The sequence below is a fragment of the Rhipicephalus microplus genome, chromosome 9 (assembly GCF_043290135.1).
Source record: "Rhipicephalus microplus isolate Deutch F79 chromosome 9, USDA_Rmic, whole genome shotgun sequence".
Taxonomy (NCBI): Eukaryota; Metazoa; Arthropoda; class Arachnida; order Ixodida; family Ixodidae; genus Rhipicephalus; species Rhipicephalus microplus.
In genome coordinates, this window is record NC_134708.1 from 106,502,401 (window position 1) to 106,518,081 (window position 15,681).

The following is a 15,681-nucleotide window of genomic DNA, read 5'->3' on the forward strand; positions in this document are numbered from 1 at the left end:
CTGAAACTACGCTGCTGTATTTATAAAAAATGCCTGAACTTGCATGTTTTTTAGCTCCTTTTTGGTATGCCTTTCTGAGCATGAATATTAATATACGGCTTTACTTGTGACGTCACATGAAAGAACGACGACAGCACAATGCTTCAAATCACAATGTGTCATTGTACCCAGTTTCAAAGTTCTATGCACATAAGTTATTCCTACCTAACTTGCTCTTCTCCGGAACATTCAAAAGGCAGTCATGTGATCAGGAAATTTTTTTGAACGAAAATACCTTACTTAAATCACTCTCAAGCACTGATCTTCTAGCTCAGTTTTTTTCTATAGAATCGCTGGTGGTCGAATTTTGGGCTGGGACGTTTCACTCAAACTGACCCAATAATAATAATAATAATAATAATAATTTATTATCCACTAAACAGATGTCCCATTCACTGCTTGCATGGGTAGCCATGCAATCTGACAGTATGGCAAGACTTGAATGCTTTGACTGCCTGTTTTTTTTCATAACTTCAGTGGGTCAGATGTGGGATGACTGGTGCAACTTCCTTTATGGCTTGTGATAGCATCTTGATGAACACACATTGGCAAGATATATGGGAATCAAAATGATAAATGGCATGTCCAACACCATCTGCATCATTGAAGAATGCACTGAGGTACAACAAAGTTTGGTATATGGATGTTCCAGCATGTGATGCAGACGACTGTGTTGTTGATTAGCTGTCCTGTTAAGGTTTCAGAGTCTGAAACATTCATCCCATTAGTGATGTACACAATGCATGCAGAGATTCACATGTACAAAAACAGGCATCAATGCCTTTCTTCTTTCATTCAACTTGTCGCTGGCATCGGCTCATCTTTGAAGGCGCGGGATGGTGGATGCTGCTTCCATGAATTGCCACAATCACCGGCAGAGCTATGATTTCAAGTGTTGCCGCATGTGACTTTTTAAATACCGCTTGTCATTGTAACCAAAAGAGCAGATTTTGCACTTGAAAGGCATATCCCTTTTGTGGTAGAGCTTGTGCATATGCAGGTTTGCCTTCTTCTTAGTTTTGTATGCGCACATGTTGCAGGCAAAAGACATGGTGTTCAAGTGAGCTCTCTTGTGATCCATTAAGAGTGTCCGGTAGGAAGTCGTATATGGGCAAAGATGGCACTGGTAGAGCACTTCTCCCGTGTGTTTGCACATGTGGGCTTTATAGGCGTGAACACCCTTGAATGCTGCTGGACAGACCTCACATCGGAAAGGTTTCTCGGCGCTGTGTGATTGCAAATGACAGGTCAACCTATGAAGCTTAGGAGTGGAGTACTCGCATCGATGGCACTGAAACAGCTGCTGACATCCCACTGCACTGCCTGTGCCATGTTTCATCCCATTCTTGAACTCGGAGGGCAGACTTCCAGCTTGGTTGCAACTTGTTCCGGTCCCTATGCTCTCCACAGGTGTTGCTGATGAAACTGCAATTTGTAAAAGAAAACATGACACATGACTTGACTTTCAAGCGATGCTATCTACCGTATTTACTCCTATAATGAATCCACTTGCATAAGAAACACACCCCCAACTTTAGCCAAAATATGGATTGTTTTTCCTCTCACGTAATAAGTGCACCCCCTACATTCATCCGCTGCAGTCCCACTAATTGATGCGCGGTGCCTCCTTGCCCATTAGATCTCTTCCGTTTTTTATTATTAGCCCCCCCCCCTCGGCTCGCTCCCTCCCCCCTATTGCTCGCTACCGCGGATCGTATCTTTTTTCTATCTGTGTGAGACATGTCCCTAGTCTTTCATAATTATCTATGCTTCACAGCAGGGTTCACAAACGATGCGAGTGCAGAGACATCGCAGTTGACAAGCACACAGTGGGCGAAGGTCATGAAACTGCCTACACCAATCGGCGGTCCCTTCCTGTAAATAGTGCAAAACTTTCAGGCCCAACCACATGCACACGATTTTTGAGCGACAACGACAGCATTTGCTGTCGCCAGGGCTGTCACAAAGGGCTGTTCATTTCCATCGTGTCTAAGGTTTCTAGAAAACCAGAAAGAAATTCCTTATCGCTCAGAAAAAATTGTGATGATTCCCGCAACATTGTAGCATCCGTGATTCTCACTTCGGTTGCGATTGCAATTTGCTGCTCATGCTTGTTATCCATGCGTACTTCTAGGCACACAAAATATAGGCTACCTTTTCTACAGTAACTTCTCATGTGGACAGCGAGGTGGCGATCATATTTTGTCATTAACGTTGTTATCTTCTCTTTGTTTTAATGCTTCTGTGATAGCTTGCTGCAATGTCAATGACGTCGCTGTTGTCATGTGAGGCTGCCACAAAGTTGGCAAAGTGCGATGTAGCGCGCGCTTTTGGGCACCCCTTGAGATCACAGCAGATACCACAGTTGCGGTTAAACGATTGCGGGGAAACAAGGCCGCGAAACGCTTTTATGGAAAGCGCGGGCAGTGCAGGGACAGCTTGCAGCAGGTAGCGCCTCCAACCACTGAAGAGAAGTGCAACCAAGATGATGTTTCGAAATAATGTATGCATATGGCTATTGCAACTGACTAAGCGACCCAACTCTTTTTTTGCATTACGGCATTTTTCGGTCATCCAGAAAAAGTTTCATAAAATATGCCCCGCTTAATAAGGGCACCTTTAACTTCGCTCAGTTTTTTCTAGAAAAAAAGTGCGTTCATTACGCAATTAAATACAGCATATACACAAGATTACGTACACTTGTGCTAGCACTTTATTCTATTCAGGCCTTTCGTGTTCAATGCCCTATGACTAGTCCGCACAGGCCAATACAAGTCTATGGCAGAGAATTACATTCTGTCAATCACATCTCTCTTCTTTTGACACCAGTTCTGTACCTAATATGTTCCACGTAACTTTCACATGAGCTTCGCTGCATTGTGAATGAAAAGTTATAAATATCCAAGCTTTTGCTTCATAACACTACAGCCCAGGTATGATGGTAAAGCAGCCTTAGAAATAACTGGCTGAATGCTAGATAAACCAATGAGTGCGAGCAAAACAGCATCTTGAAACCAGAACTAAGTAGGGAAATCTGTGCATTCAATCTCTCCACTGTTGGAGCTTAGAATCTCCAGTTGCAAACACTACGTATATACAAATATTATTGCAGGTTACGTTAGTGAATTGCATTACCTGTCCACCCCACTATCACTTCGTATGTGATATGCTGTCAGGTTTAAACAGTGTAAACATTTTGTGGATACCACAAGCAAAGCACTTGATAGAGCACAGTAAATCGAAGTTTCAACCATGAAGCTGTTCTATCTCGGCGTAGAGTGTGTAACCGTACCAAAAACTATCAGCATTGCGAATCGGTACGCGCCACGAAATTTGGCCAATCCTTCTACTCACCAATACACGGCATGGCCTGTAATAATCCAGATAGGTGAGAGAAAGAGCAGAGAGAGAGGGGAAAAGAAATAAAGAAACAGAAGAAAGACATGAAGAAAGAGAGAAGTTCTCGCCACAAAAATATTCTTCCCACGGCAGGATTTGAACAAGCGTCCTAACCACCCGGCTATCCAGGGGCCTTAGGCATGCTGGCAGACCATAACGTACCCTTGTACCTAGTGGGAAAGCGGAGTTAGTGTGAGGATAGATGCGATGATTGCCTTCTACTTACCATATACGAAAAAGTAAGAGATAAATATAGAGATAGAAATACACTACAATAAAGGAAAGCAAGAAAGACTAAGCAAGCATTTTTTCATCTAGAGACCAGATACTGCATAACCTGATCAAGTCGCACATGTGCAGTGGCTATACGCCACACCAACCAATGGAAACATTGCGCACAGCCTCCTCTCTATGGTACCTAGCCTGGCTACACCCGATCATGTCCAGGAATTCACAAGTTGCCCTAAGAGAGTGCCCTAGGAGGAAGCTGCACATCTCAGAGCTAGACATGTCAGTTGACGGGGAGTACGAGCAGCGACAAGCTTGCGCTTCACTGTGCCAACCTTTGCGCAACTTGGTACAAAGTTCCTACATCCTTTTTTACCAAGAAACCTCTAAGAGTTATAATTTATAGGCAGCTTAGTTTCTCAGAGAAATGTCTTGAGTGATAGACGGCAGTCGTCACTGGTAGCCAGTACAAAAGCCACGTACCATTAGTCAAAGCTGACAAGCCGCAACGTTCAATAGCAAGCTTGGCGATAGTAAATAAATATGTTGACAATCTTTGTACTGATCTGCTGGTCACTTTTGCTACAAATAGACAGCTGACTCATTTGTTGCAGATGCTGCCTCTCTTACAAAACGCAACTTAGTTTGTGAAATCCTTCGCAGTAACGTGTCGAATCACTACTTCTGTTGTTAATGATGACAATATTCCATGGACATTGCCACTGGTGAGCATAAAATAGCGCTGCTATGAAAAACACTCTACTGCTGTTTGAACTCCTTTAACAATTTCCAAATTTTCTTGCACTAAGCTGCACCATTGCCATTTCTCAGATGTGGGTACAAGGTACGTACAAACTTCTCTCGGGAGAGGCAGGGGGGCCATCTCTTGTATGTCACACTGGATCGACACGTCCTTTCGAACTTTCCAACCCAGTAACTGGCTTGCATCATTCGTGTTGATTGCTTGACCACAAGGGCACCTTTTCAGCAGTACTCCTCTGACAGCAACTGCGGGAAATTTTTGCAAGTATGAGCTTAATTTCTTCCTTTACAGTGGAGAAACATAACAGCTGTATGGTGAAAGCATTAGGAATAAATCTAGCAGAGGTGGCAAAGGAATATTTTCATGAATGGAGAGAGCTTCTAGTGGTGAAGGCCACAAGAGAATGGTGGCTCTGATTAACACAGCAGTAGGACAGCTTATATAGCTTTGCACTGTGCTGTTTGCATAGCTGTCTCAGATTTGGAAAGCTTTCGCAATTCACCAGTTCTTCATGCACACATTACCCTCACACTGACAATGCTTATCTGCCTGGCCGTGCGCATACTCATTCAATTTTTTAATGAAGAAACTTGACAGCGCAGGCAGTCATTGGAGATGCAACTTGGTTTTTATTCAACGCATTCAACAGTCATTTCAATGCGTTGCACTGGTATAAAGGCTGGTTGTTTTAAGTGGAGAGATACCATCGCCAGATTAAACATCTCGCCTTACTGTCATCTACGTTCCTGTGTTGCAGAGCATATGTTCGTGCTCAATGAAAGCTGCTCTCATGGGGCAAGTCATAATGCTTCATGAACGCGAAACAATGCTGCGATTCAAGCATGCTGCAATGTTGTCTTTGAAAAACATAACAAATGCAGTCTTGAATGTGTTGCCCACATTCTGTGCACCCAATGGAGATAGCTGACCCAAAAAGCATGGGGCTGCTGCATTTTGAATTTTATTTGGTCTTTTCTTTGGTACATGTATTTACATTTTGGTGGATCCAGAAAATTTAAGTGTCCCTAACGGCATGATAAAAAAAACACTAAACGGCAATTGTTATTGCCAAGGCATAAATAGTAACTATATCAAAAACAGCAGAAATAAAGTAACACCTAATAGTTCTATAGTAAATTGTAATCATTATTAAACCATCAAAGCATACATGGCATAATTTGATGTTAGGAGTGCAAAAAGGTGCAAAATCTCTTATATGTATAAGTGCAAATTTAAATACGTGTGAAACTCAATACTAGAAATCTCTTTAGTAGGACAAGTTAATATTAATAGAATTTTTCAATTGTGCTAGAAAAGAGGTGAGTGATGGGGCTGTTTTTAAAGTAGCAGTCAGACTATTCCTAACGATAGTTCCTCTGAATTGCAAAATTTGACGACCATAATTAGTACTTATTTTTGGTAGTAAAAGTCGGGTGCATCGAAAACACTCAGTAGCTCGAGGTGACGTATGAAGGCATGCCAACAGTAAGTTCAGACTACCGTCGCAGCCTTTGTGATCCCTCAACTCAGTATTTCCCGACAGTACAAATTAGATCATAGGTCATCTGCGACAGCTGCAGAACTTGTTGCTATACAAGAAGCCATAAAATTTGTAGAGGACCAAGCACCGCGTAAATGGACGATTCTGTCTGATTCAAAATCAGCGCTCCAAGCTATCCATTCTTACTCAAGAAGAGGCCAATTTTACGAGTTGGCGTTAGGAATCGTCCAAGCATTTGACCTAACACACAGGAGCAGTCACTTGATTACACTCCAATGGATTCCTGGACACTGCGGCCTGGTTGGCAACGAAACAGCCGATAGCGAAGCAAGAGCGGCAATATACAACGCTCCTATGTACGTCAAAGTACCAAACTCGCGAAGTGACGTCAACACATTGTTGAGATCACTCATGCGCGAATGCGCTGCCACTTACTGGTCGTTACCAGATCACCGGAACAAGCGCCTGCGGGAAACAGACCCCGGTATGACTTTTCGACTTCCAGATAAAATCAGCCGAAGACATGCTAATATACTGCACCAAATTCGCCTGGGCGTCGCCTTCACTCGCCACTACACCCACCTAATCGGCCGTGCGGACAGCCCGAATTCTGAACGCTGCCAAGTGTGCGAAACGATAGCTCACATATTTTGTGACTGTGCATTATACGTGGCGCAAAGAAAAATGCTAACTGCAACGTTGGCAAGCATTGGACGAACACCATTAAGTGAAAGCCACATGTTGTCAGCAATGAACGACCAAACAGTGTCAAAAACTGCTACAAAGGCTGTTCTAGACTTTATAGAAAGCACTAGACTAGAAACTAGAATGTAGGGTACTATGCTAAGTGGCTACTGTACATACGCACCACCTCTTCTTGTCCAAATCATCACCCTTCATCCCTCTTTCCTTCCCCTTTCCATTATCCCCTGTGTAGAGTAGCAGGCTAGAGCGAACTAGCTCAGGCCGACCTCTCTGCCTTCTACTAAATTCTCACTATCTCTCTTTCAGACTACCGTGAAGTATTCTGTATATTAAATGTGCAATATTATAAGTAACCAGATTGTGAACACTTAATACATTGAAATTCTGAAAGCAGTTGTCATCTCTTGCATTTTTATTAGGCATTATTATACATAGAGTGCTTTTTTGGATAAGTAGAACATATTTAAGGTGAGATTTGTACCTGTAACTCTGTACAGCAATGCAATAATTTATACGTGAATGAATGAATAATGAAGTTTACGTAGTATTTCGCTTGAAAAAAAGTGCTGACAATTACGAAGAACATGAAACCTGTACGAGGCTTTCTGAGCAATTTTGTGAGCATGTAAATGAAATTTTAGGTGAGAATCTATGTATACTCCCAGAAATTTAGTGCGAGTGGCATGCTGTATTAAACAGTTGTTGTAGATTATGTCATTGTGTGGTAAGATTTGCCGCCTTTCAGAGTGAAAAATAATGTATACAGTTTTTGTAGGACTAAGTGTGACCGCATTGGTCGTGCACCAGCGATGAAGATCCCAGGGCAGGATTTCAACCCACATTAAGTTCAGCATTGGTAATAAAAAAAGTTTTGTTCCTATCAGGAATTAGCAGGTTAGTGTAACCCGCATAAAGCAGCGCAGTAGACTTGTCTAGTTGCAAGGGTAAATCATTTACACACAGGTGGAAAAGTAGTGGTCCCAGTATGGAGCCTTGTGGTACATTAATATTAACTAATTTAGCAGGCGATTGTGACGTGCCCATATGAACGATTTGTGTTTTGTCTATTAAGTAAATGCTGATGAGTTCTATAGGCGTTCCAGTAATGCCATATCGATCAAGTTTGCATTTAAGGATATTATGATTTAAGAAGTCAAATGCCTTTGCAAAGTCAATAAAAACTCCTGCTACCAATAAACCGGAATCTATTGTTTTCCTAATGTTGTTGCAGAATGCTGAAATAAAACAAAAGTTACTTTGATTCGATCTGTGGGATGAAGAAAGAACAAGGCATCAGAATGAGCTTGATCACACTTGGGCATTACAGTGTTTCTGAACTGTGCTATGCAGTTAATTTTCACTTTGTCTACCCATGTATGCTAAGAAATCAAGGCACAAAGATGCTCTGGGTCGGATTTATGTCAATTTTTGGTGAAATTCTGGCCATGAACCTTTGCCAAACAACTGTCAACAGTCATTAACAACCTTCATTTCCACATTTTCAACCCCTTTTTATTATAAAAAGCAGGCAGAGCAGCTACAAGTTTTCCTAACGCCTGTCATCACGTGAAGTCCCTTTGCCTTCTCGCAAGCCAGTCACTTTTCCAGCTCGTCAGCAGGTATCATTAGGGTCTCGGCTAACAACTTGAATACTCATGAGCATCGGATCAAATGCAAGTCAAGGCACTGCCGCTGTTCTACACAGCTCAAGTGAAAATGTGTTGGCACATCTTAGACTGGAAGAGGTTATAAAAATTAGAAGACCCTTAAGCATCGCTTTTAATTTAGGAGTTGAACAAGATAGCGATATCTTGTCCTGCTCAACTATTTTTGCATACTTTTTATTGTGTGATGTTACTCGAGAAGTCTAAGTTGTGAAGTACTACACTGAAATCAATAAAGTTGAAAGTGGCTTGTGTCAATGAATCTTTCGCATACGGTTGCATTCTGTGTAATGGGCAGCACGCTTTAACTTTTTTGTTATCGTGTGAAAATGATTATTTTTCATATGTCTCAGAAACATCGTTCTTGCCAGTTTGAAAAGTACTCCAGCACTCATTGTAGCATACGAAATTTCACACTGTGAAATGCTCTTCCCAAGAAATATATGTTGAAGAGCAACCAAAATATTTTGGAAGGAATAAAAATGTGAAAAGTGCAATTGTTGGTTGCCAGCTGGTAAACAGTACAATAAAAGACCTATATATGCAAAAGTACTCAATACAAAGAAAATTCAGAATATACAATTTGAAGAAAAATGACCCAGGAAAAGTATCAAAAATAATAAATGTTCCACAATTATATATGTTTCTATTTCTATAGATAGAGAAAATAAGGACCGAGGTGTTGCTTCGTTGCTTGTGCAATGGAGTGAAGCATTGCCTGCTTGTGCGCGAGACAAATGCACACTTTAATCAGTAAATTTTTGCTTTTTTCTGATAAAAGTCTCCAAGTGTTCCAATATAGATGGACTCCTGTGATGTGAATAATCCCTCTGTAAATCAGATGTCCAATGAACTTCGTTACTTTGTCTACCCTCACCTTTTTCAATGAGCCATCTCACCCCGCATAGGTTGGCATTCCTCTATATGCATCAAATAATATTTCTTAGCATTTTGCACATCATACTAAAAAAAAAGAACGATGTTGCACACAGTTGTAAAACTTTTCACGCTGCTCCATAGTCGGGGCCAAGAAGTGCTGCGATTGCCTTGTCGTTAAGAGACGCTCCGCAGCCAGCGGCAGAACAGCGTGCCCCAACGAAGTCTGGACCTCGCACGCAACCAGAGTAGCTATAAGATTGTGCACAAAGGTCAGCAGCTATGCACTTGCAACGGAGGAGATAATTTGAGGTCGTAAACAAAACAAACCCACGAACGGCTGCTCAGGCTGGTGCAAAACATCGTCGTCATAAAACTTGAAGCTGAGGTGCTGTCATCCTCAGACTCTAAGCTCATTCTCGCTCAATTCAGGTGCGGTTTCAAGACAGTTTTGGCAGCCAGTGTTTTATACAGCGCTGGTGTGCATCCATGCGCACATGATGCCATAGGAGCGACTAGTGACCATGAATGCGACTCTGCGTCTAATATAACGATACAAGCAAGACCAAAGCTACTGAAAACTGGCTGAAAAAGCCACTTCCACACTTTATACTTGTGGCGAACCTTTGGAAATATATTTGTACAATAAATTTTCCCTGACTCCTAGCAACAGCTTTCTATTGAATAGCTGCCATAAATTTCTGGCAATTATTACTGCTCAACACTATTTAATTGCGAAGTTGACACTTTAATTCAATATTTGACTTGAAAAGGTTCTTTTCAATACCAAATTCTGATGTTACTGTAGCATAATCACGAGTGGCATGCATGTATGTCAATTGCCATCCTAGTGCATTTTTACAACACACGCACACTGGTTCATGCAAAAGTCTTTCAAAAATCACAATGTTGCCCAAATGAGCAAATTCAAGTTGATTCTGAAAATTTAGTGGCTGGACTAACTATAAAAAAGTGCTGGCTGCACGAGGTACAAATTCAACATGCCAAAATTTACTATCCAAAGCGTCGATCACTGGTGATCGATTTGAATAGGTGTGGTATCATAGGAGTTGAAGCACTAGTAATCATCCGCATAAAATCTTTTCAAACCTTCTATGCTCCCACTACTTGGTCTTAACGAAATATGCGCAGTAACGCCTGTGGCTTTTGTAATGGGCAGCCAGCTTTAAAGGAGCACTGACATCAAATTTACTCATGCCAAGATTTTTGCATCAGCGAGTAGCTAAAGACCCTGTAGCAACGATTCGGGACATAAAGCGCAACTGAGGGATGAATACCTATCTCCTTTATTGATTTATATTACTGGGATTCAGCAGGATTAAAAAACGGCCGGCAATCCCGCCATTGTTAGCGCTGGGAGCACCAGCAGTGGCGCTACTTCGTGGTCACCTCCAGATCACGCCACAGCTGACCACTTCTCCACAGAAAAGAGCGACGTCAAGCTCAGCTTCTTCAGAAACATTTCGTCTGCTAGCGGACACATTCAGTCATGCCTTGTCACCTGCATTGCTGTTGTCGCCATACAAAGTGTCGACTCGGGTTCAATACGATAGTCTGGAGCTTGGAATCCGTGCGATTCGCGGTGTTGCGAATTATTTTTGCTTCTATCGACCTTTTGCAGAACAGTGATTTCGAAATGGACGCCCTTCTAAACAGCACTACAGAGCTGCCCGAGATGCAAGCTTAAGCCACGTTTGCTCGTGTGTCTCGGTTAGCTATTTTGGTGTGTTTTGACGTGCAAAGCATTCAGGTATACGCAGAGGGGTCAATGCAATATAGCTACCGCAAATGAGCATCAGCGGAGAAATAGAATACGTTTGCTGCTTGTCAGGCTCTTTTTTGCACCTCCAGATGGCCCCACCTATCCAGCCTCTCGCGATTAACAAGGTATTACCACTTTTACGTGGACGCAAAGTCTACTTATGAACTAAAATTCAACGATACCTGCGTGTTACTTGTTAGCGATGATATCCGACTACATACACTTCCACTTTAGATAGCTTGTGGTTGTGTTGATGTGTAACACATGCATGATATGAAAAGACACCCTCATTGCACTTTTTCCGTGCTTCGAACTAGACGACTGCAACTCACCTGCAACTCATGATTCCCCGACATGCTGACCGACAAGCACACGTTTAAGCATGCTCTTTTCTTTTGCCATTCTTTTAAAGGTAGTTTTTATTTTGATAATTTCACGAAATCATTCAAACCGGTGTGATGAAGATCAGATGCGACGAGCCACAGCCGGGCTAGGCTGCACCTGCGCGCGCTAGTTCGGCCGTGGACGAGTGAGTGCGTTTCTGCACTTCGGCGCCACGATAAGAACACTCGGATCGTACACGCCATCGCTACTAGGGCATCGTCACTCAGGATGGTATTTGTGGAATGTATTACACCGAACACGTAGCACTAGTGTCGATGTCGCAGGGCAGTCTGTTTTTCGTTTTTCTCTTTAGCTTTTCTACGCTGTTTGACATCGAATTAAAATAACTTCCACGCGACGGATGCCGTTCAAATTTGGCCAAGACCTATGCATACCAAGGGATCGAATGATGGGCACATCTCGATCTTGAAATTTGATGTCAGTGATCCTTTAAACCAAGAAAGTAATAATAATCACATGTATCTACCCCCAATGACAATGTAAGCCTAAACCACACAATATTATCACAATATTCTCTGTTACATTGAGAAGCCTGTATAGAGAATGCATGTTTTTCTAAGGCATGAGTTCAGCAGAGGAAGTTATCGACACTGCATTTCCAAGCAGATGCATGGCTGTGAGGTAGAATGTCTGCTTTGCACGTCAACAGCCTGGGTTTGACCTAGAAATTTTTATTATTTACTTTGTTGAATCTTTCTTGATTTTTCGCCACAGAGAAGATGATCTTTCGCCCACAACTAAGGATGCCGACACCGATGTTGAAAAACAATCTAATACCATCGCGTAAAAGAAAAGTGCCCTGTGTTTCAAAAGTAACAGAGATACTATTAACCACGTATATCAATAAAGATTGAATGGTAGGGATTATACGCACCTTCACTTTTTTGCCCCCTGGGGTGCCAAAAGCAACTTTTCACCACTTTAGTGAAGCAAAAATATAAATTGGCATTTAATGCGAAAAACATGGTTCATTTTAGCCAATGCAACAATGTTTACATCAGTGGGGTTATGTAAACTCTTGTTGGTGTTTGTCTGTACCTTCAATGCAGTAGCATGAAGGAGAGCGAGACGCAGCAAATACAGTGCAGGCATTGCGAGTCAGAAATGCTGATAAACGCAATGAATAAAAATCATGATTTGAGCCAGAATCGAGCTTGGGCATTGTGCAAGGCAGTCAAGTATCACATGCAAAGCACTTTCTTGCGTGCCTAATGCACTTTGACAGTTATGTACACCTATCTAACCGCCTGTAACTGTGCTTTCTTGGTCAATTCCTTGGCTTTGTATGTACCAAATTCAGCACTGGAGGACATTAGCCTATCGTGAATACGATTAACTAGTCGCTTTGTGAGTAACGTAATATGGTGGTCACGAATGTTATGAAACCCTTTACCTCTGTCCCAAGTGATACACAGTTACATACCATGGCCCATGGATGCCCGTATGCACCACAGGTGATAAACAGGCTGCATCAGGGCAGGAACACAAGAATACACCCTTGAGGAGGCGGCGTAAAATACGAGGACACAAGTGAGGAAGAAAGAAACGAGACGAGTGCTACTCAACAAGAATGGACTTGGGAAACTATAAAGTGATAGCCTTCGGGAGCCAGTGGAAAAACTGGTGCCGGCATCACTGTCAGTGAGTGAGAATCGCCAATAAATGCAGCGGATAAAAATCACGGTTTGAGCTCGAATTGAAAGCACACATCCTTATGAGAGTCAAGTATACTGCCACAGAGCTATGCCAGCGCTTAAAAATAATAAGGGAAATCATATGTCAGGGGAACAACTGTGCTTTCATGGTGGCTATCCGGTATCGTAGCAATGCAATAAAGATCATACATTACTCCTATGACTTAGCGAGCAGTAGTCAAGCATTGCTCATGAAAATATGCCTAAGACACTGGTTACATGTTGTCCATCCCACCATGTTGAGGTGTTCATTTTGGTATACTCATGCCTGTGTGCCAACGTTACATTGGACAACTGATTACCCTTAAGCACCAACATAGCCGGCACGCCTGACGAACCCTAGATGTGCAGACAAGTATACATGGCTTGCATGTGACATCACCATTGCTGCGGTCCGGTGGTGGTGGCCATATTGGTGAACAGCTGCACAAACAAGCCATATGTACCAGCTGTGCTAGTGTGTTCAGTGCAACGGATGTTCGTTACCATGGTCACTTTCTTTTCCGCAAGTCTTTTCATGTGCATCATGCCTCCGGTTGGCTCAAGGCAGCCTTTAAATGTGGCGAACTGATAGGGCAACTTTGTCCTCGCTATGAGAAAAAGGACGGAGTGGATACCTGCACAGTTCTACTTGGAACCGCTGTCCTGCAAGTTTGGCTCAGCGACATCGTGGACTGTTTGTTTTGAACACCAGCCTTGTTACTTTAGGCAAAATAAAGATGCACAAGGCGATGGAATCGCACTGCTACTTTACCAGCGGCTGGGGAAAGAGTATGTATGCAAAGGAGCTTCACGGCCGTATAGTTGATTGTGCTTGCAGAGGTAAGTTGATTGGTTCATAAAACGACCCATTCGTCAGTGTGGAGTTATCAAACAGTGATGCACAAATGCTGCCAAATCAACAAATGCTGATGTTTGTGTGCAGCACAAACATCAGCACTTGCAGCGAGGAAGTGCACAGAGGTGCTCGCATGACCGCCCATCACCTTTTCTGCCCATTTTGTCATAAATCTAGCAGTGAGGACTTGGTAACTGCATGTGGACCGTCGTCAAGAGCGAGTGCCTTCGGCTGCGTCGACATGCATCGGCCTGTTCCCAGCACTGTTCGGCCTCCAATAGCCACTTTTCGTGACACTATTTTGTGCACGCTCATGCCGCGAAGCTCCTGCATGCTTAAATCTGTAGCCAAGTCTTAGAGACCAACGTTTCTAAAACACGTCCAACAAACGTTGGTAGAGACTTCGCTGAGTATGGGTTCGTCTAGTTAAGTAATGCGGACGGCTTTCCTTCAAACACAAGATAATAAACATTAATTAGTGTATTTATATCTCTCATTTTATTTTTGGCTTGCTAATTCGAAGTTTGCTCCACACACACGAACATTGTGATTTTCTTCGAAATTCGCACAAGTGCTATGCGTTGCAGCCCCCATAGAAACTAGTGCAACAGTTCCCTCTAGTGTATATACAAGAAACTCTACGCTAGCAGTGACGTAGTTGTAAGCCATGTATTTAATGTGCACAAATGATTCACGTCACGCTTGATACCAAGCAAAAAACAAATGAAAAGATATCCGCCATATCCCCAAAGCGACAGATGTTAGAGGAACTTGACCAGAGATGATCTGGAAACCCGCGAACCTTCCGTACACAGCACCTACCATCATATATAGCGCATACTCTCTGCTCTCTGCAGCCTGGTCTCGGGGCCGGTGACGTGACAGCGACAGGGAACTCTCGTGGAAAGACTGCGGCGGTGTTGGCGCGGGATCGCCCGTAACGGATGCTGGCAGTTATGGTCATGTTGTTGTCGAAACGCAAGCGGTCGCATACCTCGCTGCTGCGGCCGAACGTGTGATTGAAGCATTCGCGCTTGCAGCGCGCGTCGGCGCCGCCTACGTGAAGTGGCGACTGCTTTTGACGCTTGGCCGTGGCCGAGTCATCCCCCGCCCGCACTTCGAGTTTCGCCTGCCGCCGCTTCCGTCTTGCTTCTGCTTCGCGATCTTTAACCGTAGGGTCCGCTTGACGGCGCGCCCGCTTAGCTTCTGCTTCTCGGCGCCGCAGCTCCGGGTTTGCTTGACGGCGAGCCCTCTTCGCTGCTGCTTCTCTGAGCCGCAGCTCCGGGTTTGCTTGACGGCGAGCTCTCTTCGCTTCGGCCTGCCGGGCTGTCACCGCAGGGTCTTGGCGGCGAGCCCTAGCTGCAGCTGCGTTGCGAGCCCGCCGCGCTGCTTCGGTTTGTGCGTTGTTCATGCGGCCGAGCAGCAACGAAAAATGCGCACTGCGTTTTTTGAGAACACCTATACCACTGTGAGCTCTCGGCGAAATAAGAGTACGCAGTGCAGTGTACTAAAATACTTCTAGTCGCCGTGCTTCTAGTACACTGTAGAGGTGACGATGATTTGGGCAGTGTTTCCTGTGCCCCGGGATAGTGTACAAGTACACTGCACCCGGGGGAACGAGCCTTTTGAAGCGCGAAACCACCATGCGCAAAACGTTCTGTATATAGTTCACTCTGCTTAAAACCGACTTGACTTGGCTCGAGTGGGTGGCGGCAGAAACTCTTGGCTCCTCGTGGTGGCTGTTAATGGTTTTGGTTTTGACTTCTACCTGTGTGCGAGAACAACC

General features: G+C 43.6%; 1 protein-coding gene across 1 annotated transcript; it reads right to left on the reverse strand.

Moving 5' to 3' along the window:
- Positions 1–532: 532 nt before the first annotated feature.
- On the reverse strand, positions 533–15,446 carry LOC119163108 (uncharacterized). The gene is made up of 3 exons (XM_037415039.2): positions 14,718–15,446; positions 4,519–4,674; positions 533–1,464 (listed from the first exon to the last, which is right to left on the reverse strand). The coding sequence occupies exons 1-3, from the start codon at positions 15,304–15,306 to the stop codon at positions 920–922; spliced, it is 1,290 nt and encodes a 429-aa protein (XP_037270936.2). The 5' UTR covers positions 15,307–15,446; the 3' UTR covers positions 533–919.
- Between the last annotated feature and the right edge of the window lie 235 nt (positions 15,447–15,681).

Bases quoted from the DNA above. Each gene is read 5' to 3' on its own strand.
- LOC119163108 (XM_037415039.2), bottom strand. From the start codon at position 15,306: ATGAACAACGCACAAACCGAAGCAGCGCGGCGGGCTCGCAACGCAGCT. The intron at 4,675-14,717 runs GTAGGTGCTGTG...AATTTCCCGCAG, and splicing joins AGTATGCGCTATATATGATG to TTGCTGTCAGAGGAGTACTG. The intron at 1,465-4,518 runs GTACGTACCTTG...TACAAATTGCAG, and splicing joins GCCTCTCCCGAGAGAAGTTT to TTTCATCAGCAACACCTGTG.